The sequence below is a fragment of the Andrena cerasifolii genome, chromosome 1 (genome assembly GCF_050908995.1).
Source record: "Andrena cerasifolii isolate SP2316 chromosome 1, iyAndCera1_principal, whole genome shotgun sequence".
In the NCBI taxonomy this organism is placed as follows: Eukaryota; Metazoa; Arthropoda; class Insecta; order Hymenoptera; family Andrenidae; genus Andrena; species Andrena cerasifolii.
The window spans coordinates 8003786-8031598 of record NC_135118.1 but is presented as its reverse complement, the minus strand read 5'-3'; the positions used below and the strand labels follow the sequence as shown (position 1 = coordinate 8031598).

General features: G+C 46.9%; 1 protein-coding gene across 2 annotated transcripts in view; it reads right to left on the bottom strand.

Moving 5' to 3' along the window:
- LOC143376474 (discoidin domain-containing receptor 2) overlaps positions 1 to 27813 on the bottom strand; it is a 125684-nt gene that overhangs the window by 33082 nt on the left and 64789 nt on the right. For both annotated transcript variants that reach the window (XM_076826890.1, XM_076826882.1), the window contains exon 3: positions 1283 to 1385. In XM_076826890.1, the coding sequence (XP_076683005.1) occupies positions 1283 to 1385 (103 nt within the window). The remainder of the gene's footprint in view (positions 1 to 1282; positions 1386 to 27813) is intronic.

The window sequence follows — 27813 nt, the reverse complement described above, 5'->3', positions numbered from 1 at the left end:
ATTCTTTAAAGGTTCTAGATATTTTAAATGCAATTTTATACTCATACCTTTTTATCAACAAACTATATAATTAACCAAACATGAAAATAAAACCTGATTAAAAATTCATCGTTTCCATGCACTCGGTACCACAAATTCAGAACTGGCGCTGGAACTAAAGCTGTATAGGTGCAAATCCACGATCAAATTTTACACGAGACTTTAACCAGGCAAAAATCTCAACAACTAATTACAAGTAATGGAAATAGTCGCGAGAGATGAGCTATTTGTAAATATATCATGAAACTTGACCTATGGCAGTCAAGTTTCATAAAACTACTGACAAAATAATAAAATAATTGTCTGAGGAGATTAAAGTCTCGTGTGAGAAGCGCTATTTTCACCTCGTCATTGATTTGCACCTCAGACAATGAAGTTATCTACAAAAAGATAAGCGAATAAAGACGATCCATTACTTTCTCCGATATATCGAAACGTCTACTACCGACGTATCCCGACGCATCCTCCGAAATCCTCGACGCGTAACGACGGTGCATTTAATTACCCACCTGGGTACACAGGTGCGAGGGAACGCGTAACAGAATCACAGCCGAAACCGTGTAATCGTGTAATGGGAAACGCGGGCGCGTGCGCGCATGTGCTCGAATCCCATTAGCGGAGCAGCCCGCGAAAAGTACACGCTCAGCAAGAGGGAAACACTCGAGCGTACGTACACAGAGGAGCAGCAAGGTCGTGCTCGATACTCGATCACGCGAATTGCCTTCCGCCGCTGCCTTTACCCAATAACAACGCAATTACCGCGGGATAATATTTTCACCTCGAAACTGCCGATGCTGCGCGCAACTTCGCATCGGTCCCGGCCAGTTTTTTCCGCCCGCCCGTTTTCGCAGACGTCGCTGGAAAACGCGAGCGGTGTCCGAGGCCGGCCTCGATTAATTTCCCGCTGGCCAACTTGATCTGCTCGGCCCGATTAAAAGTAAAGTCCCCGCGGAAGAGCCTCGCGATGTATGGGGTTAGTTATAATTATAGAGAAGTCGGGGCGCGTGGGGGGGGGGGTGAAAGCGGAGGAAACGGCAGAGATTGAGGGTGGATGGGAGGACAGGAGAGCCGAGTCTGCATTCGAGGCAGACGTTAATGCGGAAAGCGTGTCTGCCGCGGACAAGCTGGACTGTCCACTTCGAGACGCGTTAAAAAGGCCGTGATGCCGTTTAACGTTTAACGCGAGGATAGAGGTAGAAGAAGATAGGGGGAAGACAGAGGGAGAGAAAAGTGATGTGCTCACCGGCCATTTCGTGGACCGACGTTCGTCACATACGACGAGGACGCCGTAATGGCTGAATCCGGTATGTTGCCGGACTCCATCCCCAAGGATTGGTTGCACGATCCTGAAACACACCATTCGAATTTAATACGAGGGAAGACGTGCGCCTTCTAATTAGCGTGCGTGGTGTTTTCGAAGCGTAGGTGTGAATTTAATTGGACAGTGGAACACCGGAAGAAACGGAGGAGTTTTGACACACAGTGGCGGAGGAGTGGTTAGACTTCAGAGAGTATCGTGGTTAAGGGATATTGTCAAAAGATGGAAAAAGATTAATGAAAATCTGGTCGAAAGATGAGGAAGTATGATTTTCAGGGAGGTTGATATAAATAAGAGTTTGATGTGCAATGGTTTAGCAAGGGAATGTTTATTAGCGTCCCAGTGCATTCGTAAATTTATTGTACGTGGAGCATTTCCAAAGAATGGAATCTAAAATTACAGGAGAACTCAACACCGAGCCGTGAGCGTCGATTACGTCGCACGATTCTGGGCCACAATGTTCGGCGCGAAAGCGACCACAGAAATGTAAATTGAAAGGTTAATAAGGCCCGCGGGATTGAAACGGCGCTTTAATCTTTCGATGGTCGTACTTCTTTGTGGGTCGAGGTTGTTCCGCTGAATGGAATTCAACGATCGGGCACTCGAGATTTGGAAAGCCTCGAAAAATTCCGCGCGCTCTCGCGTTTGTAATAATAATAAATATATGGAGATGAATATTAATACCGCGGCGGTATCGATATTCGAAATGGAGGCGGAATTAAAGAGCGAGGAAATTGAAAATTTTCATTTCTCTCCGCGATATTGAAGGCTAATGGAGCGTCTACTTAGGGCTTTGTGAAATATTCGGCGCTCTATGGGAGCGTTTCAATGGATCCGCTTCCGGAATTTTCACAGTAACGAACTTTAATTCCGAAATGCTCGAACGCGTATTAATGTTACAGCGCGGGACTTGCTGTGTGATCTAAGGGATAATTGGGATAAATGGTGAACGACGCGAAGGTCTCCCAGGTATTATCCAATCGCTGTGCTTATTAGCCAGGACAGCTCACGTCCCATTCGCGTTTCAATTTGCATTAAGTTTCCCACCGTTCGAGTGTAATCTTTCCATTAAAGTTTTCGCTGGGCGATAAAAATTCTCTGGCAAGTCCGTGAAGTGATCCTCGGCCGCGATCCAGCACGGGGAGAGATTATTCGGCGCGATTAAATTTACATTATCGTGATGAGGAGAATCGAACGGTCCGACTGCTTCTCGGGGAAGACGCATTTTCCAATCGCTTTTGGATTAAGCGCGGAACCCCCTTCCGATCATGTCCGAGTCCACGCGTCAACTGTTGCATTAACGCCGGATCGAACACGTGCCCCTATCGATCTTTAAAAATTTCACCCCCTTGATTTGCAATTTAGTAATTCCGCGTGCCAGGTTCGGCAAATAAGCGCGGATGCTTGCGTTCTTAATACACCGCATCGAACAATTGCTTGTTTAATCGTGAAACCCCAAAACCTCGGACGAAGGACCGTTTGTGTATCGAATACTGCATGTGCCAGCGTTTCCCTGGAACGGAATAGAATGGATCGGGGGCTTGTACGCGCTCTTATTGGCTTCAGTGGCTGTGCGATCGTGAGCCCGCTTCCGCGGGATTAAACCTTTTCCCTCTTTTCCCTTTCATCAACCCTCTTAGGGAAATCCTTTCGAGTAAGCCGTCCTGGCAGGTTAATTCGAGCCGGCGCTCCTCCCTTTCGCGGGAACGTAGCAAAGAATCCTGGCAATAAACATTGCGTTCATCGTCATCCGGCGGGGGGCCAACGAGCTTGGGAATCTTTCGACAGCAACAGCCGTCTCAGGGACCATGCCACGACCCTTGCGAAAGAATTCAAGGAAAATCCCGCTGTAGCCGTGGACGTCGTGCCCGGCGAAAAATCTAATTACGAAGCGCCGTTCTTTTCGTGCGTGGGAAGGGCGCGGAATAAACGCGGGGAATCATATCCCCGGGACGAAACTTAATAGCAGTTTAAAGGAATTTTGGAGGACTTCGTGAAACGCAGGAATGCGGATGCAATTTGTACCGGGGACGCGGTCTCTTTCGCCCTTTAAATGCCACCCTGTACTGCCAAACGAATGCCTCGGTAATTCAAGGAGAATGTGCCCGCCTCGCCGGAAGTTACAACAGGTTTCAATGAAATATTCAGGTCGGAGCCTTCAATGGCATTCGTGCACCCGAAGCGGCCTATCGACGTCGCGCATCGTTTCCTGTGCACCTGTGCGCGCTGAATATAAGTACCGATGTCAGAAGCGCGCTCCATGATACGCGCGCTTCTTTCACTGTGCTCGACGATTTAAAGCAGCCACGGGCTCGTCGTGTACTCAGAAGCATGATACGCCGGATGCTGGAAAGGCTCGCGATTGATGTGCAATCTCGTCTACGTTGGCACAGAGTTCGGGATCGCGATGGGATGAATGCAGCCCCGCAATTAGATGAGCCTTTCTCTGGAACAGCTCCGCTTGAAATGTTCAAATAAACTTGGAGATGTACTTGCACGGTTGGTTGTTCGAGGTCCATGAGGAGCAGCGAGCCACGGATGGCGGAGCTACTACACGTCGAAACGAGTAGGTGAAAAATTTAGTTTCGCCGATTCAAAATTACAGCATTTGTCGACAACCTTGCAAAAACAAAGTCAGCGACAGTGCGTGCACGTGATTATACGATGCCTGTTATTTAAGCACCGTTCCCAACTGTGAAAACATTTTTCCGTGTATACTAAATTTCAACGGCCTATGTCAAATAGTTTTCGAAATATTTAATGTTACAGTTTTGAAAATTCAAACAAAATCGGCTGACGCGTCATTACTAAAATTGTAAGATCTCGGTCATTTTTAAAGATAATACCACCGTCTTGGGTTCATTTTGAAGCTGAAGGAATGCTTTTTCAAAACGTGTATAGAATATTTTGGTTATTGTTAATAAAGTTAACAGTAATCGATGTGAATATCTGCTCACCATATAAAAGATTAGCAATAGTAGGTAGCAGATATTTCTACTATTTTTCTCGAGAATACCGAAAATACTGAAAGAAAAATTTGTTTTAACCCATCGTATATAAATACTTTCCTACGCTAGGCTATTGTTTTGAAAACGCGTGCGTGCGGACTGACATTGGGATCCGTGCAGTTCCAAGCGGTGTGCACTATCGTAAGTTTTATTTCTTTATTAACTGTTCCCAAAATCTCTCCACTTTTTTGAAAAAGGCATTTATTAGTTGAAGACTTAACGAATCGAATGGTATTTTTTTCAAGCCGGACCGTGGGTGGGAACGACGTCAAATCGCGATTTAAAACTTTCACATCGATTACTGTTAAGTTTATTAACAATAACCAAAATATTCTATACACTTTTTGAGAAAGCATTCCTTCAGCTTTAAAATGAGCCCAAGACAGTGGCATTATCTTTAAAAATGACCGAGATATTACAGTTTAAGTGATGACGCGACAGCCGATTTTGTTTGAATTTTCAAAACTTTAAGATTAAATATTTCGGAAACTATTTGACACAGGCCGTTGAAATTTAGTATACTTTGTTTTTGCAAGGTTATCGACAAATACTGTAATTTTGAAAGGAATCGATGAAACAAAATTTTTCACCTACCCGTTTTGACGTGGAATAGCTCGGCAGTAGAGAAAGCTGTCTGGCTATATACGGGTTGTATTCTACTGGCGGTTCATCGTGTCAGTCACGTCGCAGGTTTCCGATTGCTGCTGGAGATATTATGTGGCTTGCTGTGTTTGCTGGAGCTCTCATTTAACCCTCTTCAGTAAATTCGGCCCGCTAAGCCCTTTGGTAACCCCTAATACAATATTAGATGTCATCGCCCTTCGGCAAAGTAATGTAGGTACTTCTTCCTATTGTAATTGAATCGGGGAAGGTTAATATAACGCAGACGTATCGTTCGTTCGGCTAGTCAGCAACAACTACTTTATTCGACGAGTCGGCTGCGGACCTCGATCATCCCCTGCTTTCGGCCAGAAGCTCCACGGCGAACGCCTTGGCGCGCTTCACAAATATGTAATTCTGTTCTTACACTATAGGAATAACTTTCCTCGCGCAACGAGTCCACAATCTTCTTTTCAATTTAACTGAGTAACAGAACTGGCAAGCTACGAGATAATTCACAGGAGGCTGAAGGAAATCACACGTACTTGAAGGTATAAAAAACATGGATTAACAATTAGTCGAAAGAACCGTGACGTGATGGATGTTCGTGGGCGATGAAAATACTGCAGGTACGCGGATGATGGAGGACTTGTGCACGGCGAGCGCCCACGGAGGCGGCCAGGTACGGTTTCCAGCTAAAACCATTGTTCACAGCTCCGCGAGTCTCCCGTCCGAGGAATTCCAGCCTCGCTGTCACGGTATTCTGTTTCTCCGCAAATCGAGCGACACTCGAACGAAGAAAAATACACGCTCGACCGTACCCCAGCCAGCGACGTCGCGTCGCATCGTTACTTCGCGTGGAACAGGTTGCTCGCCGGCAGTCGCGCCAGAGCGAAACGGGGCGCGCACCGCCGTGTGCACACCTACCTCCGGACTGCATCGCCTCGGAGACACATGCAAATCGCATAGGCGTTTGAACTTCCAAACGTATTCATAGAACGCCACTCTGCCCCGTCCCCCGGCCCGTTTCACCCTCTGGCCGTTGCTTCTGTCTTCGTGTTTCGTTCGATGCCTGCCAGGTGATGGAAACGGAACAGAGGAGGGCGGAGGGTGGAGGCCCGCGGGGGCGGAGGATGGGGGATGCTCCAGTCACAAGCGACATAAAATAACGCGAGCCTCGGGGGACGCGGGTACGTTCCTGACGGTTCGTTCGTGTTCGTTCGCGTCGATTCTCGTGTACGTGGTTCCACGCGAACCGCCCCCGCAACCAGAAAACCTAGCGAACCACGGGCGGGCAGGGGTTGAGCGGCGGGGGGCGGGGGCGAGGGAGGGTAGGTGAAAGAAGAGAAATGGGTGGATGGCGCGAGCACGCGACAATCGCGAGAGCTCCTGGCCCCCGTGCTTTAAAATGTCGAGCGCTTTTGTATACCGGGAAAATTTGCTTCCACGTTCGGGCAAATTGCGCAAAAGGGAGCACCTTTTTTCCGTCTCATCTCTCTCCTCTGTCTGCCTGCGTGCCCACCCTTCCAACCCTCCTCGTTTCCCCATACCCGTTGCTTTTTCATGCTGCCCCCTTGTCTGCTGTATCGCTCTCGCCCCTCCACTCCCCCGCCGCTTTATCGTGCTTCTTGAAAGAGGGGACACGGGCGAGCACCTTCCGACGATTTATTTTCCGTACTGAATTAGAGCGCGCTCAAAGTGCCTTTCTCTGGTGGCGAGCCAGCGGCAATGCAGCCGCTCCACGCGCGTCACGGCTCCTCGATAATTTACGGCGCATTATGTCCGCGATGTAATTCGTCAGAATTATCTGCCACGCGGGAGGAGTGCCCGAATGCCTGGGAACCCAGCCTGGCCTCGGAACGGAACCTCGAAGGGGGAAGAATCTGTTCGAGGCGGCTCAATCGGTATCGCTAAAAGTCCCCCGAACGGTTCTTGGCGAACTCGAGGTACCAGGTCCTACCCAAAGTGCTATTTCTCCTGTCCGACGGTTAAGCTTCGTGAAAATGAGGACACCGTTAAGCACCTTCGAATGATTTACCACCCTCTTTGGATTATAGCTTTCTTATGTTCTCACGAGGAACTCGACTACGTACGCTCCTCTGCTTGCACCTGCGTGTAAGAGATTTATGGGCAGAGTATTTCTGCCGTCACTATATGTGCCATGGGTTCGAGATATTTGGGGCGCGTGCAACTTTCTCCCGAATTTTGAGAGATATTATCTTCCCGTTCTCAATTGCTGGCTACGAGCAGGTGGTCCTAAATGACTTCGCGTACCCGCAGCATTTTCTCTAATTCAGTTTGCAAGCGTCGGAATGTCGCGCGTCTCGCACGTCTGCGGCGCCGTCTCTAAGTAACAGTTCTCCCGCTATTGTTGAGGTGGAGGAGAATCCCGGCGCGAGGATCGCGGTGTGTACGAGACGTTTCGTGGATTCATTGCGACGCATTCCACGTCGAACTATTCGTCTCGCGAGGTGGCGTGCAATTTGGCGGTGCCGAGGATACGACAGCCGGAAATCCGGACGCCACAGCCGGATCTATGTGTGCACGCGTCTACGGCCGCACGCGATTTTACGTCTCTCTACTCTGCGTCCAGAATGGGCCATCGTTGAGGGACGTCGAATTCTTCCAGAATGACGGGAAATTTGAATCACTCGCGGGAGGAATGGGACGTCCTCCTTCGAGTTGAAATTTAGAATTATTAGTTGTTCTTCCCTTCAATTCAATTCCTACGAAACTGTTTATTTTTTTATATACAACTGTTTGTGGACCCTTGTAAAAGATTTGCAGCTGGAAGTTGTTAAATATCGTAGCTTAAGTAGACGTGGAAGAATATCCCACAATTCTAACGAGTAGGGTAAACTGGGGTAAGTCCGTGATAGTTTCAGAATTTGTCTATTAACTGCTAATATTCACATTTTCTGAAACCGAGTCTAGGGTAAATCCGGGAGACGTGGTCGACCTAATATAAAATGGCTATTAAAACTAATATAGATATCATTTATTTTATCAGAACAAACCTGCGATATAATGATAGGCCAGACATCATTCAAGCAAATAATAGGTTAGCAGAAATTTACTAAGTATATTTAATTGCAAATATACAAAATTAACGACATGCGTCGGTTGCTCTGTAATAGCTCTGGTAACTCCGTGATAGTTATCGCTGGCCCGATATATGTTCCCCAGCTACTTGTTTATGTTATTTTATATTATTTTTTACATTATTTTAAATGATTTTACATTATTTTATATTATTGTTATTTTGTGTATAATTAGTCGTTTCATGATCGTTAGATGTCTGAGATGTAAGGAAACATTGTTTCTGGTATTGACCGTCAGAATTTCTCAATCAGCGCAATCAGAAATGCAGTCTCAAGCACACGAAAAATAAGAATTTAGTCACTTTTCATAAGAAAAATTAACACCGATGCCTTATGTATGATAATTTCAAGAGTAAGACTTGTTACAGTGTCATTTTACCATCACTTACTTGCACCTTGAACTTTCCAATTATCTTCTAAAGCACATATAATACATAAACAAGCGATCGTCCACAACTGGCACGAAAAATTTCACGAATAATGCACTGCTGGAACAAAAACGCTCTCTCACTCTATCACACTAATTTCGATTGATTAATTCTTTTACCACAGCATAAACTAGAAGATCAACACTGTCAGTCAGCTTTTGTTCCATCTAAATTGAGTCAGGCAATTTCGAGTTACAGACAAATGAAAATTAAAAAAAAAAATTAAAATTTCATCCCTTATTTAATCTACGACTCTCATATTTGTTAAGTCAGCGCCAGATTTATACAATGCAAATGATGGGATGCAGAGTTAACAAATATGAGAGTCGTAGATTAAATAAGGGATTAAATTATTTTTTACTTTTCAGTGCATTTTTATTATTTTGAAGTCGGTTTTAATGTTTCTTTTTAATTTTTTTATTCTTGTCTCGTTAGTTTTATATTTATTTGGCACAACATGCTTAGGAGATCTGCGTGTACATACTTAACATAATAATAATTAGGTGACAATAGTCTTTATTATTAACCAGAACTGGCAAAATATTGGGCCAATATTGATGCAGTGTAGGATGGTACCACCGCCGTCTTTCAAATAAAAAAAAAAGATCATCAAAATCGATCTATATGCTGAGGAGTAATGCGGGGACAAACATAAAAAAAAATACATAGGGGTCGAATCTATAACCTCCTCCTTTTCGAAGTCGGTTAAAAAGTATCACGCAGTAACCTCTAGCACGGACTTACCCGAGTTTACCTAACCCTAGAAAAATAGAGCGAATATTTTATTGAAAAAACAGCCAGATAGAATGATTGAACGAAATTACACGGCCGTTCGAATCGAAAATGGCGAGGCTGGGGGAGGAATGAGTTTTTGCGACACGATGTTTAAAATCACAATTCCGGCCCGTCCTCTCGACAACTTCTCCAGGAAGATTGCATTCGACGAATGCTTTCATTCTGTTCCACTGACGAATCCAATGCGATTCCTCGCCCCGCCGGCGCCCCCTACTTTCACCTCTAAAAGAAGTTTATCGAGGCGACTATTTCCCGCGCATCGAGTCGCGCTCGCGCTTAACGTTGCATTTTCTTAAAACTTCTCTAATATTTCCGTCGGGCCCTCGCCGTGCACCTCGTTAAAGTCTTTTTCCATCGGCGCGACATCCGCCCCTCCGTTCCCCTTTCGTTTCGCATGTTGACGAAACACTTGGCCTCCAGAACGCCATTAAAAGTTTTCGTACGCACACAGCCGCACGGCCCGTGTACGCGCGTATGCGCGCGCGACACACAGAGGCGCCGGGAGGGGAGGGAATCAGAAAAATGGGGAACTCGTTTCGCGCTGGAGAGCTTCCCTCAAACATTTCTGATGAATGTTTAGAACGCGTTAGTGTTTGAGCATTGCCGGCACGTTACGGGCCCTACTTGTACAGGGCGGAACTTAATTATATCGGAAGGAATTAAAATCTCAACGAGTTCTGCCGATGAGAACCGGCGCGCAATGTGTGTCACCCGAGGTGAGTCCAAAATGGTACCTCTCGGAAGGCCAATAGGAGTGTCGATGCGAATCGAAGTTTAGTCCTTCGAAGCTAATGGAAAATTTAACCCGCAGAATTGACAAGAACGCTGCCGAAATGTGACTTCCACCTGCTAGGCTAAGCTTCTTCAGTCCAAGTGTCTACTTACTCCGGCAACACTGTGCAAGGACACTCGCCCGAGCCCCTCACGGAACAGCGGGCACCGTGTTTTTCTGGTCCACTTTGGTAAGCGTTACTAATGAATGAAAAGCCGGATTGAAAACTTCCCTGTCACCCGTGCCACTCTCGAGCAATCGGCTTTGTTCGTTTCTCAGGTACAGAGGTCCTCGCTTTTGCTTCCAGCGCCTCCCATCCGCTTGTCCCCGTTCGAAATAAGAGCGTCTGCCTCCCTGGACAGCAGTCTCCATGCAAACGTGTCTACAGGGTGTCCCGTGGTTGTAACTAACGAACTCTTCCACCGTGTTTGGCAGGTCATTGTCGACCAAGAAGGGTCGTATAGATTCCGGACTTATTTTCATCCGTCATGGAGATCAGTGGTGTTTTCAGTTTTGACGTGGCTGTGTAATAAAATTGTTTGAGTCTAACATAATAAGAGTGTCCTAAAAACTTTTGGGTTACAAAAGGGACCTAGAATTCTTCAATACTCCCTGCGCAGACCTTTTACAATCTGAGGGTGAATCTCGAGGGAAAATGGTACCTTATGCTCTCACATATTCTGTTTACAGTACAAACAAAGCTCGGTTTACTCATCGGTGACATCATCGATAGTCACAATTTTGATACATCATTTCCAGTCACAACTGGCAATGAACCTTTGGTGTGGGACAATGAACGAGTACTTCGGGTCCATCGACAGCTAGCACGCCCCGCGACCGAACGCTGAGCAACCTCTATCTGCAGGAGTAATGGAACAAGTTCCATAGTATACGTGATCTTTTTGATACAGAATGACCTGGCAAACATGCTAGGAGTATCGGCCGGTTATCCCAGCGGGACGACCCGTCTGTATCTATACATCTGCCCGTTTCCCTCGCCGTTTTACGGTGAATTTTCCTTCCCCGTTTCACTTTTCCACCTTTCCAGCGGCCGCCTTTTTATTTCGTTTGCTTATATCGGTTTCTCTCCCTTTGAAGCGATGGGAGCGCCGTCAGGTGTCCCGGCTATAATCCTCCGAGCTGAACTCGAACGGGACTGCAGGGATGGCCCAAGGGTCGTGGCCAATGGCGTAGGAACGATTCCACGGACCGCACTTGACCGCTCTTTTATTTTCACGAATCCGTCGGGCAGCCGACGATTCGCTAAACCGGCCACGCCAGGATTGCCCGTACGGACAATGCGGAGAAAATTCTCTAGATTTTAGTTGCGTCGTTGCATCTGGCCTCGCTGCGCCCGTTCCCATCGCCGAATTATTCAGTGGTCGTTGAAATAAATTTTGCCGGACAATCGGCGGAAAGGTGTCGGAATAGGCGAATGCGAACGCCCTTCGCACGGTCGGGAATATTAAAAGGAGCAGCGAATCTAGCGGCACGGTAGAATTTAAGGAACGCTGGTCAATTCCTAGCACCTAGCGACAGAGATAAGTTAAAAAAATTGATATCTACTTGTAATTTTATGCGAGATTAACGCTATGGGTATTTAAGGTTTAAATAATCGTGATGATTGTTGCAGCAGAGGAGATAGGTTCACTTCCTCGCGAAGTTTGAAGATCCACGTTCGTTCTTCTCGCTGCGTTTGAAGATAAGTCTTTTATAGAGTTGTGAGTTTTATTGTTAGTAGGTAGGTACAACTTAGGGACTTTTACATTGTTCTAGTTTAAGTTTTGAGTATATCTGCCAACGTGAAATGATACACAACCTCAAGGGGTTCTTGAAGCTCTGTGGATGTAGTTAGGGGACTTTTCGATGGCTCCTTAAATTATTTATACACCCTAGAAAACTTTGGTGCAGCCTCGTTTTGTGGACAAGTGATGTTCCACACATTCTACTACAACCCCTGGCAATAAGTTTGGAACCAAACGCAAAAATACGAAATTAACGAGAAACACCAATATTTTTTATGTATAATATGCAACGTTATATATATATGAAACGCGTGGTAATGTTAAATTGGTCTATTTTAAAGTAAAATCACCAAAAATTAGTCAGAATTTTGTTTATTGTATAATACAAAATATGGAAGAAACAAAGTGTGTCTGGGAAATAAGTATGGAACGGACCGATGTTCTGGAAAAAAGTATGTAATTACCACGCGTTTCATATATATATATACCGTTGCATATTATACATAAAAAATCTTGGTGTTTCTCGTTAATTTCGTATTTTTGCGTTTGCTTCCAAACTTATTGCCAGGGGTTGTATTTGCCTTTCAATCGCTGCCAAGAAGCAAAGAAATTCCCAGCCCTCCAAGTCCCTCTAATTCCAAGATACCAAAGTAAGTGTCAGAACATGTTCCTAATTCGAAAAATACACAAGAATCAAGCTTCGCATAGCAATGTCCACCCCCGTTCGGCACCCTCCCCAGAGTTCGAATCAGTTCCACGCGAGAATCTAGTTGGATCGTTTCCCTCGCCACCTGGTGTTCCGTTTTGCTCGCGCGTCGCGGCAATGTTCGACGATAGCGCTTGAAAATACACGAAAGAAGTCGCGAGGATAGCCGGCCACCACGAGGGCCGTTCAGGCGCGGCATCGACCCACTCGGAGCCGTTAACGCGAGCACGTCGGCGACGAGCGATGACGATACGGCCGTTTCCGTCTACCACGTAACGCCGCGATGGCAATTCGACGGGAAAGACACGACCAGGCACGGGCTGGCACAGCCTTACGGAACTTTTCGAAGACGAAAACGCGTGTACGTATGGAAATATCGCGCATGCATATGTATGCCTGGTTCGTACCAACGCAAGCCTACCATCGCCACACGAGGAGCCATCACGCTACCTTGCCGTAATTTCCCGTCCTAAATGGGTGTGTCTGCGCACGAGAATTTCTTACGTGCCGACGACTGCCGATACTCGTCGAGCTATCGACGAATACGCCACCGAACGCGACGTATACAGTAGAGCGAGGGTCCCAACCGCCTGCGCATCTGCAGCTTCCAGGGATGTTTATTATTCTCCTCCTTACGCGCGACGCGTTCGTCGTTTCCCCCTTTCCTATCTTCGCACGAATGTCCCAACGCGTAGGTCTTTAAACGCTCCCTTTACGCGCGCGTATGTACCTATGTACATCAGGAGCCACCGTATTTCCGCAGGAGTATTGCGCGCGGGGCGTGTTCAGAAGCTGCACTGATTCCGAGGGCGAGACGTGGGATTGCGTGGATTCCGCGTTCGATCCGTCCCGATTTACATTCTTTCTGTGCGATTTCACGCCTCCGCGGGCTTAAAAGGGGTCTCGCGACTTGCGCGAGCGGAGAAAATGATTTACTCGCCGCTTAGGAATCACTGAATGCTCCAGGCGTGAAGCGTCTCGTTATCGCCCCCCGTAGCGTCAAGTTAATCGAAGGAAACTCATCCAGGGCCAATAAATTAATCAGCAGATCGTTCCATCGGCCCAATTGCCGTTCCCGAGGACACTTCTGCACCCGGCCCGGAAATGAATCGATTTCGGTCGCGCTGCCAAGACCCAATTAGCGATTCAACGACGCGCAACAGGAACGGGGCGAGCCTCCGCGCCCTCGAAGATGTCGAGTCAACGAGCAGCGGGTTTCGTTACTGTTTATCAGTGCGAGTTAACTTCTGGGTAAGGTGATCCCGAAGTCAAGAAGTTAGAGTCCATTGAATTTGGGTTAAGAGATTGTTATAATATAGAGCTGGTACCAGGCTACTGTGCGAGGGTTATTCTATCTTTTAACCACGTTCCCTAATTCCCCGTAAGTATAGGATACTGTGGGGTGATGCAATCACGTCGTCTTGGCCATCGCTGCCGTGATGGTAGGTGCGAGGGAGGCCGCTAAACCATCTAACCCTAATCAACTACCGATCTTTTTATACCGATTTTTTTGAAAATATCTCGAAAACTAAAGCTGAGCGACGGTAACATGTATAATTTTTCTGTACAATTTTTCATAAAAAAAATTTTCTAGCAAAATAAAGATTGCTTGTAAAACTATATAAAAAAATCCAAGCCCTATATTTTTCTTTATACGAACAAAAAAATCCCTAACTTTGTCTTTTATTAGTGGCTTCAGGGTGGGGTCCCCCCTTAAGGGAACTCCCTCTATTTTTATATCCTAAATACTATTTGATACTTGTGCTAACGAGCACAGTCTGATTAATTTAACCAAAAGTACACCTGCCTGCTAAGAATCATTAAACCCTGAGAAACCCGAACACACAAACCAAAAACCGACTTCTGCGTAGCGTTTACTGTCCGCGGGCCAACTTGTATAATACGATGCTTAATTTATCGCTGCCTCATGCCCCAGAACCCGTGCACGGGACTAAGTATTTATCCAATAGCGAGACGGTGACTCGCGGATCCAAGAAGGGAGCCACAGATTACCGAGGTTCGCCCGATAGATACACACGGGGAGCCTCTTAATAAGAGCTGGCTACGTCGGCCGCGGTAATTGCTCCCGGCCACTTTGCCCGAATATTAAAACCGGCAGTCCCGGCTGGTCACTTCTGAAGCGCCCGCTGTGACGGCGTGTTTATTGTAACGAGCGAGTTGGAAGAACGTCGTAAAGTTGAAGGGTAGGGCGAGAGAGAGAAGGGGTGGGAGAGCGAGAGAGTGCACGACTCTCTATTACACGGGGGAGGGCCCGGCACAATGGAATTCCATGCGGGAAGCCTCAGCAAAGCAATTTCGAAGCAGTTTTCGCCGGGGCAGTTAAATTTAAACAGGCCGCGGCTCTATTTTACGTGGGGTTATTAACGTTATTCGCGGTTAATTCCGCGCTCTTTCATAGAAAATGAATACGCGCGCAACCGCCCCCGTCCGCCGCCATAGCTGTAACCGCCGCAGTTGATGGAAAATCACGGACGAAAGAACATCGGGCTGAAATTTATTGTCATTACGTTAACGAACGAATTTCATCCCGTGGCGAGAACGCCCATCCCCCGCCCCCGCGCTCACCCCCTACGACCTGCTCCGGCCATAACGGCGAATGAATATTTAGCGCATATTTCAGCTCTAAACGTTGCACCGGCTTGCCCTCTACATCTGTCTCTGCCCTCGCGCGGAATGACGGAGGTGTACGTCGAAGGAGCGAGCCTCGGCGTGTCGCGGGTTGCAAAACATTTATACGAGTACGCTGCGGGAACGGTTTTAAATAGGAAGGCGCGGCGCGCGAAGAAAAAGATCGCGGCACGGTCGCGGCATTTAATCCGCCTCGTGGGTCTCGTTGTATAATGGCGGGCTTTGAAAGGCGCGATCGAGCTATTCCCACGTCAAAACGAATAGGTGAAACATTTAGTCTCACCGATTCTCTTCAAAATTACAGCATTTGTCGATAAACTTTCGAAAATTCAAACAAAATCGGCTGACGCGTCATCACTTAAACTGTAATATCTCGGTCATTCTTAAAGATAATGCCACCGTCTTGGGCTCATTTTAAAGCTGAAGGAATGCTTTCTCAAAACGTATATAGAATATTTTGTTTATTGTTAATAAACTTAACAGTAATCGATGTGAAAGTTTTAAATCGCGATTTGACGTCGTTCCCACCCACGGTCCGACTTGAAAAAAATACCATTCGATTCGTTAAGTCTTCAACTAATAAATGCCTTTTTAAAAAAAGTGGAGACATTTTGGGAACAGTTAATAAAAAATAAAACTTAGGATAGTGCACACCGCTTGTAACTGCGCGGTTCCCATGGTCAGTCCGCACGCACGCGTTTTCAAAACAATAGCCTAGCGTAGGAAAGTATTTATATACGATGGGTTAAAACAAATATTTCTTTCAGTATTTTCGGTATTCTCGAGAAAAATAGTAGAAATATCTGCTACCTACTATTGCTAATCTTTTATATGGTGAGCAGATATTCACATCGATTACTGTTAAGTTTATTAACAATAACCAAAATATTCTATACACGTTTTGAAAAAGCATTCCTTCAGCTTTAAAATGAACCCAAGACGGTGGCATTATCTTTAAAAATGACTGAGATATTACAATTTTAGTAATGACGCGTCAGCCGATTTTGTTTGGCAAATGCTGTAATTTTGAAGAGAATCGGTGAAACGAAATTTTTCACCTATTCGTTTTGACCTGGAATAGCTCGATCGCGGGGTAACTGTGGCGTAACGCGTGTGGGTGGTATTTTTAATAATCCCTGATGCGATGCTGGCGCTCAGATAGAATTAAACCCCTTCTGAATTACGGCGCCCGCGTCGCTGCACCCTCCCCGCTATCGCATATTAGGAATTCTAGCTCTGCCCGAGGACCGTTTGTCCCTTTAACAATACACAGGATTCCGGGAAATATTAAAAGGCCGCGGAAAGGTCGCGCGCCTAAACTCCTCCCCTGGGACGATAAATCTCCCTCTAAACTCGGGCGAGTTCAGTGTCCTTTCAGCAACCCCTTGAGATTCCCCGGTCTCCGCGGCTGTCCCGCAGTCTGCCGCTAATTCCGGGGAAAAACTCGCGACCGAGGACGTTAGAGGCGCCCGGCAGAGGTAAACAGGAGATTACGAATCATAAAGTAAACAGTGAGAATTCAATTTCCCAAGGTTCCAGGTGGAATTGGGACGCGTTCCGCGCTTCGCTCGGTAAACAGAAATCGTTCCAAGGGGCGAGCCGAGTTTTCTTCCGCCCCGCGGACCCTGGACCCGGTCCTGGAACCACGATCGATCAACGACGGCAGCGAGAAGGTTCGATAGAACGATCCGACCATAATCCCGCTCGCGGATTTCGTTTGCTCGCGCGGATAGGGCTATTCGTTCGTCGAGCTTCGAATTCACACGGTTCGCGAGTTACGAGACGGGCGGCGTCAGTGGGTCGCGCGGGGTACTCGGACAGACCGCTTCGCGTCATTGTCGAGGACACGGATTTTTTAAAAGCCACCCCTCTCGGCCGATCATCGGTCCGAATACGTCGCCATTAAACCATTTCTCGCGTGCGTCCACCAGAAACTGCACGCCGGTCTTTTTTTTAGGCTCTACGTGGCGAGTCTTTTATCTCTCTTCTGTACACTGCCGAACCCACGCTCGACTATTCTTCAAAGTACGTCCGCCAGATTTCACGAGCTAATGGATGCGACGGAGCGTCGCGGATGAATCAAAGGGCAGGCGAAAGGGACGCCGGGACTACATCGGCGTGTATGAAACGAGCTCGAACGGACCTCGCTGCCCGAGCCGGAGACATTTATTTCGGCCGCGAATTTTTCGCGACGAATGTTTCGCGGGGTGATTAAAGAATTATGCCTGTGGTTTGCTGGCGAAATTATTTAGCTGGTGACAAAAACATCTGGGGTACTGGTTTATGCAAGTAAAGCTTGTGTTAATCTGCTTCGATGACTTTTAATAATCGACTGCGTTGGAATTGGGGATTTGAGAATCTCACGGTGGGAGGGTTCGTGATATTTCACCGTTTTCTGACCCTTTAAAGTCGCTTTATTCTCCTTGCGTAACTTTTGCATGAATATGCATACGACATCCTTTTAACTGCAAAGATTCAAGTAGTTTAACTAGTTTAGTTTTTCCACGGCACTATTAATCATTTTTATGGTGTTCAAACGATGCTTATCGCGTTTAAACAGCCACTGTACCGGGCAATTTTTTATTCACGAAGTGGAAGCAGGGTGGCAGAGGGCGCCGTAAATTAATTCTAAGCGATATCTTTTCAAATTCTCCCAGATAACCGGTGATTCTCCAGTGCATTATGCTTAAGCACGCACGCGTCGCTTGCCACCCCCTTTTCTACGACAGCCACTGAAATATTCTCGAATATATCGGTCGGAAAGAACGACGAGAATTTTTTTCACCGTGAAATTTACCCCTGAACGCCAGCTAAATCTTGAGAAAATCCCTCCAATCTGAGCATCAGCAGTCCTATTAGGCGTGGCGCATAAACCCACAGCAGCGCCGGCCTAAACCAACCCCCGTGCACGCTATCTGTGCCGGTGGATCGTAAAAAAATCGTTCTGCGTTTTATTTTCAAACGCGCTCGCTTTTGTTCGTCCCGTTTTTCTGGCCAGGCCACTGTCTCCTGTTTGCCATCACCCTGTTCCACGAAATTCGTCTGCGTTGCTGTTGCAGTTTACAAATCTCACGTTTCGAAACTACGGTTGCCGGGTTAGGAACAGTCCATTTTCAAAAATCTAACAGGTTTCCATTGCGTATACGCCGTTTCACAGCGCGTAAATAAATCGATAATTTAACGTCGCCGAAGAAGGTAATGTTTTCCGAAGTATTTTTGATAATTGGAATATTTAAAGAGAAACGAGTAGAGCCAATAGTATCTTTCACCGTTGGGACGCGTCAGTGCGGCTGGTAAAGAATGTCTCGCCTCATTATCGCCTGATAAGCTGAATATTCTGCCGCTAATAATCCTGCCGCGCGGGATGAAAACAGATTCCTGCTCTCCTCCTTTATTTCCTCCACCCTTCGGGCCGGTATCGTTTTCAATATTCGCCAGCCGTCAGGTCGAATGCTCGCGGTGACATTGAAAAGCGCTGCCGCGGTGGAGTGACAGACTTCAGACACTTTAATTAGAACCGCGGTACCTGCAGGTGAAATCAGTAGTCAGGATAATAATGGCCGGCGAGAGGACACATCCAGTCTGTCGACTAATAGGCATCACGGTGCGTTGATTACGAGGCTGGAAGGAGCGGATGAACAAAGTGACAGGAAACGCCATTCCCGGATGGCTTCTGAATGTAAAGGATGGATCGATAATATCGGGGTTCGAATTTTTTTCAGGGATCGGGACGCCGGGGGACCGCGTCGAAACGGGCGACGCCGCTGGCTCCAGCGTCTCCGGCGGATGAAAGGTAAAGCGCCGCTGGAGTCGCGGAATAAGTTGGCGATCGGTCGATGCAGCCCAGAGCATAATAACGCGGTGCAGTTTTACAAGGGTGCAGAATTATTAGACTCGACGAAAGTTCGGGTGTGCTGAAATATTGAAAGGGGTGAAACTGGTCTTTCGTCTCGGGCAGGCTTCACGGCTCGACCTGTTCACCTTTCGACGGCTCCTCGGCCTTTGCAGAAATCACGTTGCTTAAAGCAGCTTCCGTCGTGATACCCGTGATCACAGAAGGATGGGGGAGAATGTGGAGGAGGGTTTATTTCCCAGGAAAGAAGCAACTACCCTTTGTCACAGGTACGCGTAGGATAATAATGTGGGTTGCCATGTAACGCAGGCTAGGGTCACTTGTGTCATGTAAATCCTCCATATTTGCGTCTGCTTCCTCGTACCCTCGCTGAACTCGCTTCCTCGCATTTCTGCTCGCGTTTTTTTTTTGTTTCTGGCTCTTTATTGGACAGTCTCGTACAAAGGCGCGCGTAAACGGTGATTAGCGTTATTCGTTTGGCGCGAGCGACGCATGATTTTCCCAAGCATCTCGCCGAGAGACTATTCAATCCTCATTTTCGTGGAGGGTTCCAACGCCGCGCGTACCTCCTCGTTGCTTTATTGTTTACACTATGGCAGGCGGGGTGTACCTAGACGACAGCACGTATACACGACGTCGTATGCACGGCGGCTCGGTGTACATGTACGCCGGCTGAAGATGAATATTCCGTGGGCGTGCGAGGGGAAAGAAGAGAACGTGATATGACGAGGCTTGATGCGGGCGACGAGAGGCGAATTTCACTCGTCCTTCACGAGCCAATAAGGCGGAGAAGGGCGCGAGATGGAAGGATACATGTTACCATCGTAAATTCTATTTCTGTCTCAATTTCGAATCGAATATTTCGACGAACCCGAAGGCCAGTTAGTAATACGATCGCGGAAGAATTGGCAAGCGTTCCTGCAGCCAAACAATAAGCTTCGAGGATATCCTTCCCAGCCGAGAAGCTTCGAATGATTTTCCACCTGTGAAGCTTTCATATAGGTACCTATGTTAATCCTTAAACTAGCATCACTGCCGTAGCTAATGAAACATCCAGCCTGAACACACACACATAATCACGAAAGCGAGCGACGCGCTTCAAAGCCTATCCTGCTCGTAGAAACGTCGCAGGATAAATCTCGCAATTCCACATCCCTCTGCCGACGAAGACCTTAAAGTACAATACCCAGCCGCAGCGTCCCTCGGGACTTCTGGTCGCGCTTACGCTCATTAGTCAACGCTGATCCTCTTTCAACCGCCAAAGAATCTATTGTTTACGCCGAGATTGTTCGCGTGGGTATAATATTACGGTGGTCTGAGCGTGAAAGTGAAAGAAAGCGGCCCGACTGCGGTGCGGGCCAGCGAGGCGGATGGCAAACCGCGCGAAGACGAAGGAACAGCTGCGGCGGAGGGAAGGCGAAGGAGGACGGAGTAGAATGCAATAAGATGAGAGTTAGTGTGCAGTACGCGTGGTAGAATTGACGTGCTCCTTATAAAGCTGAAGGGCGAGGCAGACCGAGGGAGGGCGGTGCGCGCTGGCGAAGAGAGGGAGTGGCAGGGTAGCAGAAGGCCAGGGTAGAGGGAAGGTTGACGAGCAGCCGAGAGATAGCAGTGAGAAGGTAGGAAGGCACGTCGTGGCTGCTGCACGCCGTGGAAGCCCGATTGTTCTCTGCAACCGACTGTGTCTCATTACTTCGAATTGGCTGCCCGTAGACAATGCCAGCGGGTAATACGGTTATCCGGAAGATGGTTTTCAGCGGCCTCCTCTTCGTTTCACCGCCCGCCTCTATCCGCCATCCAGCACGGCGCCCTTTTACGCTCCCTCCTCTTCCATCCCGTCGCTTCCATCCCTCGCCGTTCCTCCTGCAGTGGCTGGCGAGGTATAAACCCGTTTCCCTCGGTCACGTGAAGAGGTTACCCCGAGCTGGTGCGCGTACCTGGCTCGAGTAACCGACAGACGGGGCTGGGACGAAGCGGGACAGAGGTGGAGAGCCGAAAGAAAGATGCTGACTGAGAAGACAATGGACCATCGCGCGAGCTCGGCTAAGCTTGGCTCCTGCGGCCAGCGCGGTGATAAGAATCGAAGATTAACCCGCGATACGAGCGGAGGAGGATGAGGTGACCCGGCCGACTCTCTCGAGCAACGGAGGATGTTGGATAACTCGGCGGTTAACCGTCGCGGTTTCGTGTGCAACGCGTTTCCAGCGAAGCTGATCGTCCCTTACCTCCGGGAGCGCGGGAGGACGGATCCTTGAGGCATGTTTGTTGGTTTCTGGGTACAGTAGAATTCTGTGGGGCATCGGGACACCTGCGCACTATAGTCGTGGCTGAACGTGGATAGAGTTCACGCGCTGACCTGGTTGGAGACGGCACTTGACAGCACAGGTGCAGGGTTGGGCTTGCGACTTAAAGAGGCCTTGTTAGTGGGAGAGACTCTGGGCTCAACGAAGTGGAGATGAGACTGATAAATTACCCGCCGAAGGTATAGTTTACTGGAGCTCGTTGGATTACTGCCGACGGGGTGGCGAGAAATCATTTGAAATTCTTAAAGTGTTTTTGCTAGAGGTGATAGAGAGATACGGAGAAGAACGCTCGAAGAGCACGAGCTGATCTGACAGGAGCATCTTTGGGCTTGGAGGAGAGAGCGCAAGGTTGAAGCTGGTTGTCGTTAAATTTAAGTTAGATTTAGAACGTCGAATTCTCTTTTCTTCGAGAGGGATGTTTGTCAGAGAAACGGGGCTAGCGGCAGGCGAATCAAGTTACCCTTGCATCCTCCACGAATTCCCTGCCATCTGGGACCGTACTTTGTGCCTGATCTTCATTCCAAATCAACCGTTTGCTCAAGATGTCATACCACGGGGAAGTTTAATAGGCGAAAGAAAAAATCCTCACGGTAGAATGAGATCGGGCGTCGCTGAGTGCTAGAAAGTTCCTTTCATCCCGGAAGACGATGAGAATCGAAGATTAACCGACGACACGACTTCGGATCGGACAAGACGACGATTCCAGCTCTGGCCCGGGTTTCCGCGCCGAGGGGAACTGCTCTGCATTTCAAATCCGCGAAAAGCCAGGAAGCTTTTCGTCACGGACGGTCGATCCGGTCGGCTGAGAAGAAACGACTGGGGGAAGGGGAACGGGGTTGCTTGGACAGCCGTGGAATCTACCCTTCCCAGGCCTCCACTACGCTATACAACAACATGCAACCTAATTTTTCAGATGTAAATCGCGCGACTGTATACTTCCGAATTAAACGACTCTTGCATATAAATGCCGAGGGTTGTCGAATTATTTATACCAAGGTAAGTTCGTTTATTTTCACTTTGTTACGATGATCATCGTATAATTTTAAAGCAGTTTAGCGCGCCATATTTTTATTATGGTTAACGTAACGAGCAATACAAAAGTAACGCAGAACGTCAGCAGCAAAAATGCGAACTCAGATTGGAACTAGACTGCCACGAAACTCTTCCGCATACGAAATCGAGAAGTTAGACGTAGGAGTTGCCCGCTGGAAAATGGGGGAAAAGGTTGGGCGCGACAGGCAACGAAAGGAAAGTCGAAAGACGAATTTAAGTCGTCAAAGTGCTGGCTGAGGAACTGGTTAGATACTAGCCATCGATGGTCGTCTACCCAGCCGGAGAGAAATTGAAGCTTAATCGAATGAGAACAGCAGATAGGGGGAAAAATAAATTTCAACATTATCCTCTATTGTTTCGCGCTATCGCGAGCACAATGCCTCTATAATTGCCGCAACGTTCGCCCCAGTGCATACACAATTTATTCTCCCGCGTTCGACTCAACTATCCGCCGATTATATTCTCGGTGCGCAGCGGTAACGTCATTTAAAATTGAACGTATTCCCCGCTCGTTGTAATCACCGCGGCAGCATTTTTTGGCATGTCCGACGATAATTAATACGCGTTTCGAGGCGAATAAACGCGCTCGAGCTTCCGTCGACCTACTTGCCTATTAATAAATATCCTATTTATTCCTCCCTTAAGCGCATACCTTTATTATTATTCGATCAGTCTTGTGGAGCATCAAGAGTGACTAATGACCGTGGTGACAATAAAGAGAGAGGTATTTAAGTATCAAATTCAGAAAAAAGCAAGCAGAAACTGGCTCATATACAGTGCTGGACAAAAATATTCAGACACGCTTTAAGGCGGAATAACTTTTTTAAAATTCGTTCAAGCGATTTGAGTTTTTTTCTTTTAGAAGGTTTAGTTTACAAGGTGACGGTTTTGTCGTTTTGAAAAATGGCAATAGGTCAGAATAGCGACGAAAATACTGAAGGTCGGTTTTTCAACTTTTTTATCCGAGCCTGTAATGAAAATATAAAAATCCCGTTTGTAGATTTAAGTAAGTTGTATACATGCTGAAAATTTCATCGAAATCAAGACACGCCACCTAGTAAACTAATCCTTCTAGCTTCTAAAAAGAACTCAAGTCGTTTGAACCAATTTTAAGCATGTTATTCTGTTTTAAAGGGTGCCCTAATGCTTTTGTCCGCCACTGTATGTTGGACGAAGGTCTTGCAAGCGGACCTCAAATCATCGCAAAATGAAATATCGATCTTGGGTAATTTGTAATCAGCCGGGAAACGGAGCGACTAGTAGGGGACTTGCTACTTGACCAATTCGCCCCAGTTACCGAACTTCTAACATTGTTAAACGTCTCCGGGCGACTTATGGGAACTCTTCGCTTCGAAGAAAACGTATAGATCACCTTCGAACGGACCCCCGTGTATGGAAATGGACGATGAGAATAATAAAAGGCTTCTTGTCGAGTTTCTTCGAAGAAGGTTTATGCGCTACCCCGCCCCGGTTGGTATCTCGGTCGAATATTAAATCAGGGGGAGATCGCGTTATAAAGAATTTTCATGGGGTATATGCGCTCGGGTTTACATGGGGTGTAGCGTAATGCGCGATACGGTGGAAAGGATCACGATACTTTGGGATCATATAACTTGCAACTCAGGAACGAAGCTTTTATGGTCTATTCTTCGCTGTCAAGAAAATCGGCTTGCAAAGTCGCAAAATTGGGAATCTTAGGGAATCGATGTATCGGAGTAATGTGAGATAATTCGGTATTTCGGATTTTGGGCAATTTCGACTGTTTGGGCTATTGCGGTGCTAAGGTATTCGTAGTTACTGTAACATCAAGGGACTGCGCAGTCAAATCGCTCGAGAAATCAAGTAGTTTTTGGCAAATTAATTGCAAGAAGATGAATACAAATGGTGACCAGTACTTTTGGGTAATGTTTACTAATATTACAAACTGTAAAAATGGCTTTTTGATAATGCATATATACATACATGACGGTGCATATGACAGCGCGACGGTCGTTGGATGCACAGGCGGTTTTCTGTGATTTTGCAGCGATTGCAAAAAGAAGGGAGGATCGGGTTAACTTGAAATTTTTACAGTAGGATGTACTAGTAAATGAACGCGTACCAGTGAATGGACGTTTTTTACTAAAATGAGTAAAATAAGTTATTAAAATAAGCAACTAATTAAGTAGAGACTTTTTTTCAATTCGTAGGATTAATCGCGCTGCAAACATAATTTTATAATAGTGTTCATTCATTAGCCTTAAGTGTTCATTTATTGGTGCGTTTACCCTATGTTCACAATACATTCCTTTCTGCATTAAACCTCAACATTAATCTGTAAAAACTCTAGTTTCCGAGATAAAAAACCAGCCGTTTATCGTAAAAATCGGCATCTCCTGGTCGACATTTCAATAATTTTGGTTAAATTCTATTCTCCGACGTTCAAACCTAAATTACAGGTTCTAGGAGAAACATATTCCAAAGAAACCGTTGTATCTTTATTTTTATGCTCAATATCAGTGCCAAACCAAAGACACTTATTCTAAAACACTGTATAATCAACCTCGTGTGGCGCCATTAGCAAAATAGATGTGTATAAAAGAAAAATATTATTTTACTCTGCGCGATGGTGATAAACATTGTATAAAAGGAAAAGTTTGTGATTGCTTTCATCTTCTTACAATTAATTCACAAAGAATTCTCGATTTTCGAGCGATTTGACTGCGCAAGTAGTTCCCACCTGTTAACTAGACCAATTCTTAACCAGAAAATCGTTCGCCCGATTCAAGAACGCCCAAACTCGAGTGAACTCGCGTGATCACAATCCGCCCCTTGTTCCGAAGCCAACGGCCCCGAGTGAAGCATCCGGTAACGCGTAGCTGGCAGCAAGTTTAAGGATTAACGCGCAAACGTTGGACCCGCGCGTTAAAGCTCGAACACCGGTGGCCCCGTCTCTCATCCGGGCGCGCGGGCTCAAATATGATACATTAACCACCTATCTCCACCGCCCTTTGTCATTCAAATCAGTTAACTCGCGGGGTACCTCGTCGGGATCCGTCTAGGCGACGTCCCTCGTACGTTCGCCCCGGTGCACGTTGTGCGCGAAGTAATCATTTTCCCCCGAACAATGGGGCCCGCCCTTATGCATGTTTCAGCAGTCACCGGGGCTACGGCCGGACACCTTTCGGGGAGATCAGCGCTCGCGGGGGCCCGTGGAAACGCCGCGCGCGGGCAGACAAAGAGAAAGACCAGAAGTCCTCGAAAGCGTCTCGAGATGCCGGCCCCGAGTGCGTCCCGTGCTTGCACTTATCTTTGTGCAACTGTTTGCCCAACCACCAAGACAGACCATTTACCATAACGAGGGAAACGGAAGCTTCGAGCAGAACTCCTTGGCGCCCGGCAAAAGCTCGCAGCACAATGGCTGTCCGCCGTGAACTCGCCCACCTCCGCTGCCGACCTTTTCCACCTACCCTGCCCCCTTTTCGTTCCTTCCCTCTCGTCACGCGGCCTGTCCTCCAGCCCCCTCCCTCCCCGCTGGCCCGCTGTTTTCCGCGACCCCTCCTCGCTACCCGGTTAGCTCGTCACCCGGGCTAAGCTGTTGCAACGTGGAAAGCTTGCGAGGGAGTAATCGTTGCCGGCGTATCCGTGGCGCTTAGTCGATGCCCCGGGTTCCCGCGCGTCTTCCAGGGCGAGCGAGCCGTCTCCCTTACCTTGTCTAGGACCGGGCTGTGTTTAGTGAACGGATAATCGGTGTGCTTAGAAATCGGACGTACAACGGCCGCTTTGTGCCGGGATCCCGGGGAATAATTTTCTCCTCGGGTAAATCTTTGTTCTGCTGATTGTCCTCGGCGAACAGGGTGTCGTGAATTACTGTCCAGGTAAACTGGTTTCTCTAGTCGAGATTGTTCCTCGGCTCCTCGAGCATCCAGCTCCTGGGTAGTGGCATTTGCGTTGAGTAACGTATACTCGTGTTTGAATCTTATTGCACATTTCTATGTTCTATTCATCGGCGAGAGCCTGATGGAACGACCTGTACGCTGACGTCAGAGATTCGAGTCTTGTGCAAGCTGGAGAATTGAGTCTATTGGTTTCTGAAGAGTAATCAGTGTCTTCAGGCTCCGCGGTGCTCGGAAAACAATGGAATGAAAACGGGTCGGTGCTGTTCCTAGCAGGCTCCGTGGATTTCAGCGCGAGATTGTTGCAAGAATCGCTAAGTATAATGGGAAATGATTTCTCTAACTTTCATGCCAATGATGTAAGAGCGATGCGTGAGGAATTAGCGAGATGTTTGGCTCTGCTTTTCGTTAAAAGCCCCATTAATCGATTCCCGGCCTTCTTCTCATTTCCTCCTAGAACCTGCTTTGATAATTTTATTAATTACTCGCAATTAGGGCGGGCTGAAGCAGAATGCATGTTGGCTCTGGATGAAAGGAAAAATGCATTCTTATGGCAAAGGTGAGGGTTATTGGAAAAGACTAGCGTTTCTAAAGCGAATGCATTATGTACCGTCAACGTAAGTCGAATGAGAAAGGAAATTTTTATATATTACTTCAAACCCGCAGCTCTCCGAGCCTCTTCATCTTCTTCTCTTTAAACTTTCTGGCAATTTTATTATCAAGTAAAATTTAATACGAGGTCATAATTTGATATTAGCATGATGGATATTCTAAGTGTCTGGTACATAAGGTGAAAGGTCCCAACTCCTGCTCATGTTCCCATTTCTGCTCATTTCGTATTTTTCATATTATTATAAGCGTCACGTTTGCACTATAGTTGCAACAAAATAATTCTAAATTATTTAAACATTTACGCGAGTGTTGCACGCGCTCGGGGCAATACATACATCGCTGTTTTTCATGAGCAGAAATACGGACATTTAGAGGATTACGTATCTATTTAATTACAAATTACTAATAATTAATTACAAATTACAAATTACTAACAGTTCAACTTTCATCTTGAAATATCTTTCTTAAATAGTTTTTGAATTGGTTGATTTATTATTAAAGAATTAATCAATTACTCTGCAAATTTTCATCACAAACAAATTTTTTACAAACCTTCTTTATGACGAGTAACCTCTTAAATCAGCAGAAATTGGGACATTCACCTTATTGCCATCTAATTTCCACAAATGTTAGTTTTTAGTCAGTCTCCATCAATTAAAAAGAAAATTGCTCCCCCGAACAAATTTCGGCTGATTCTTCTTCTAATTCTCGCTTTTATCCTCGCAGCAGTGCACTCGAATTTAGAAATTAAGATTAAAAAGCCCAACACAAGGCATTCCCCGAGGAAATGTACTTCTCCCCAGACTCTGGAAGCGTCTCTGTTTGGACAAACGTCAATCTCTGAAATTACGCTATTCCCTTCAGCAACGTATTTGTCGTCCCGTTAATAAAAAATACACACGGGGTGGAATGCGGCAGCCAGATTCTACGGGAGGAAGGTTGTAAAATTTTCAACT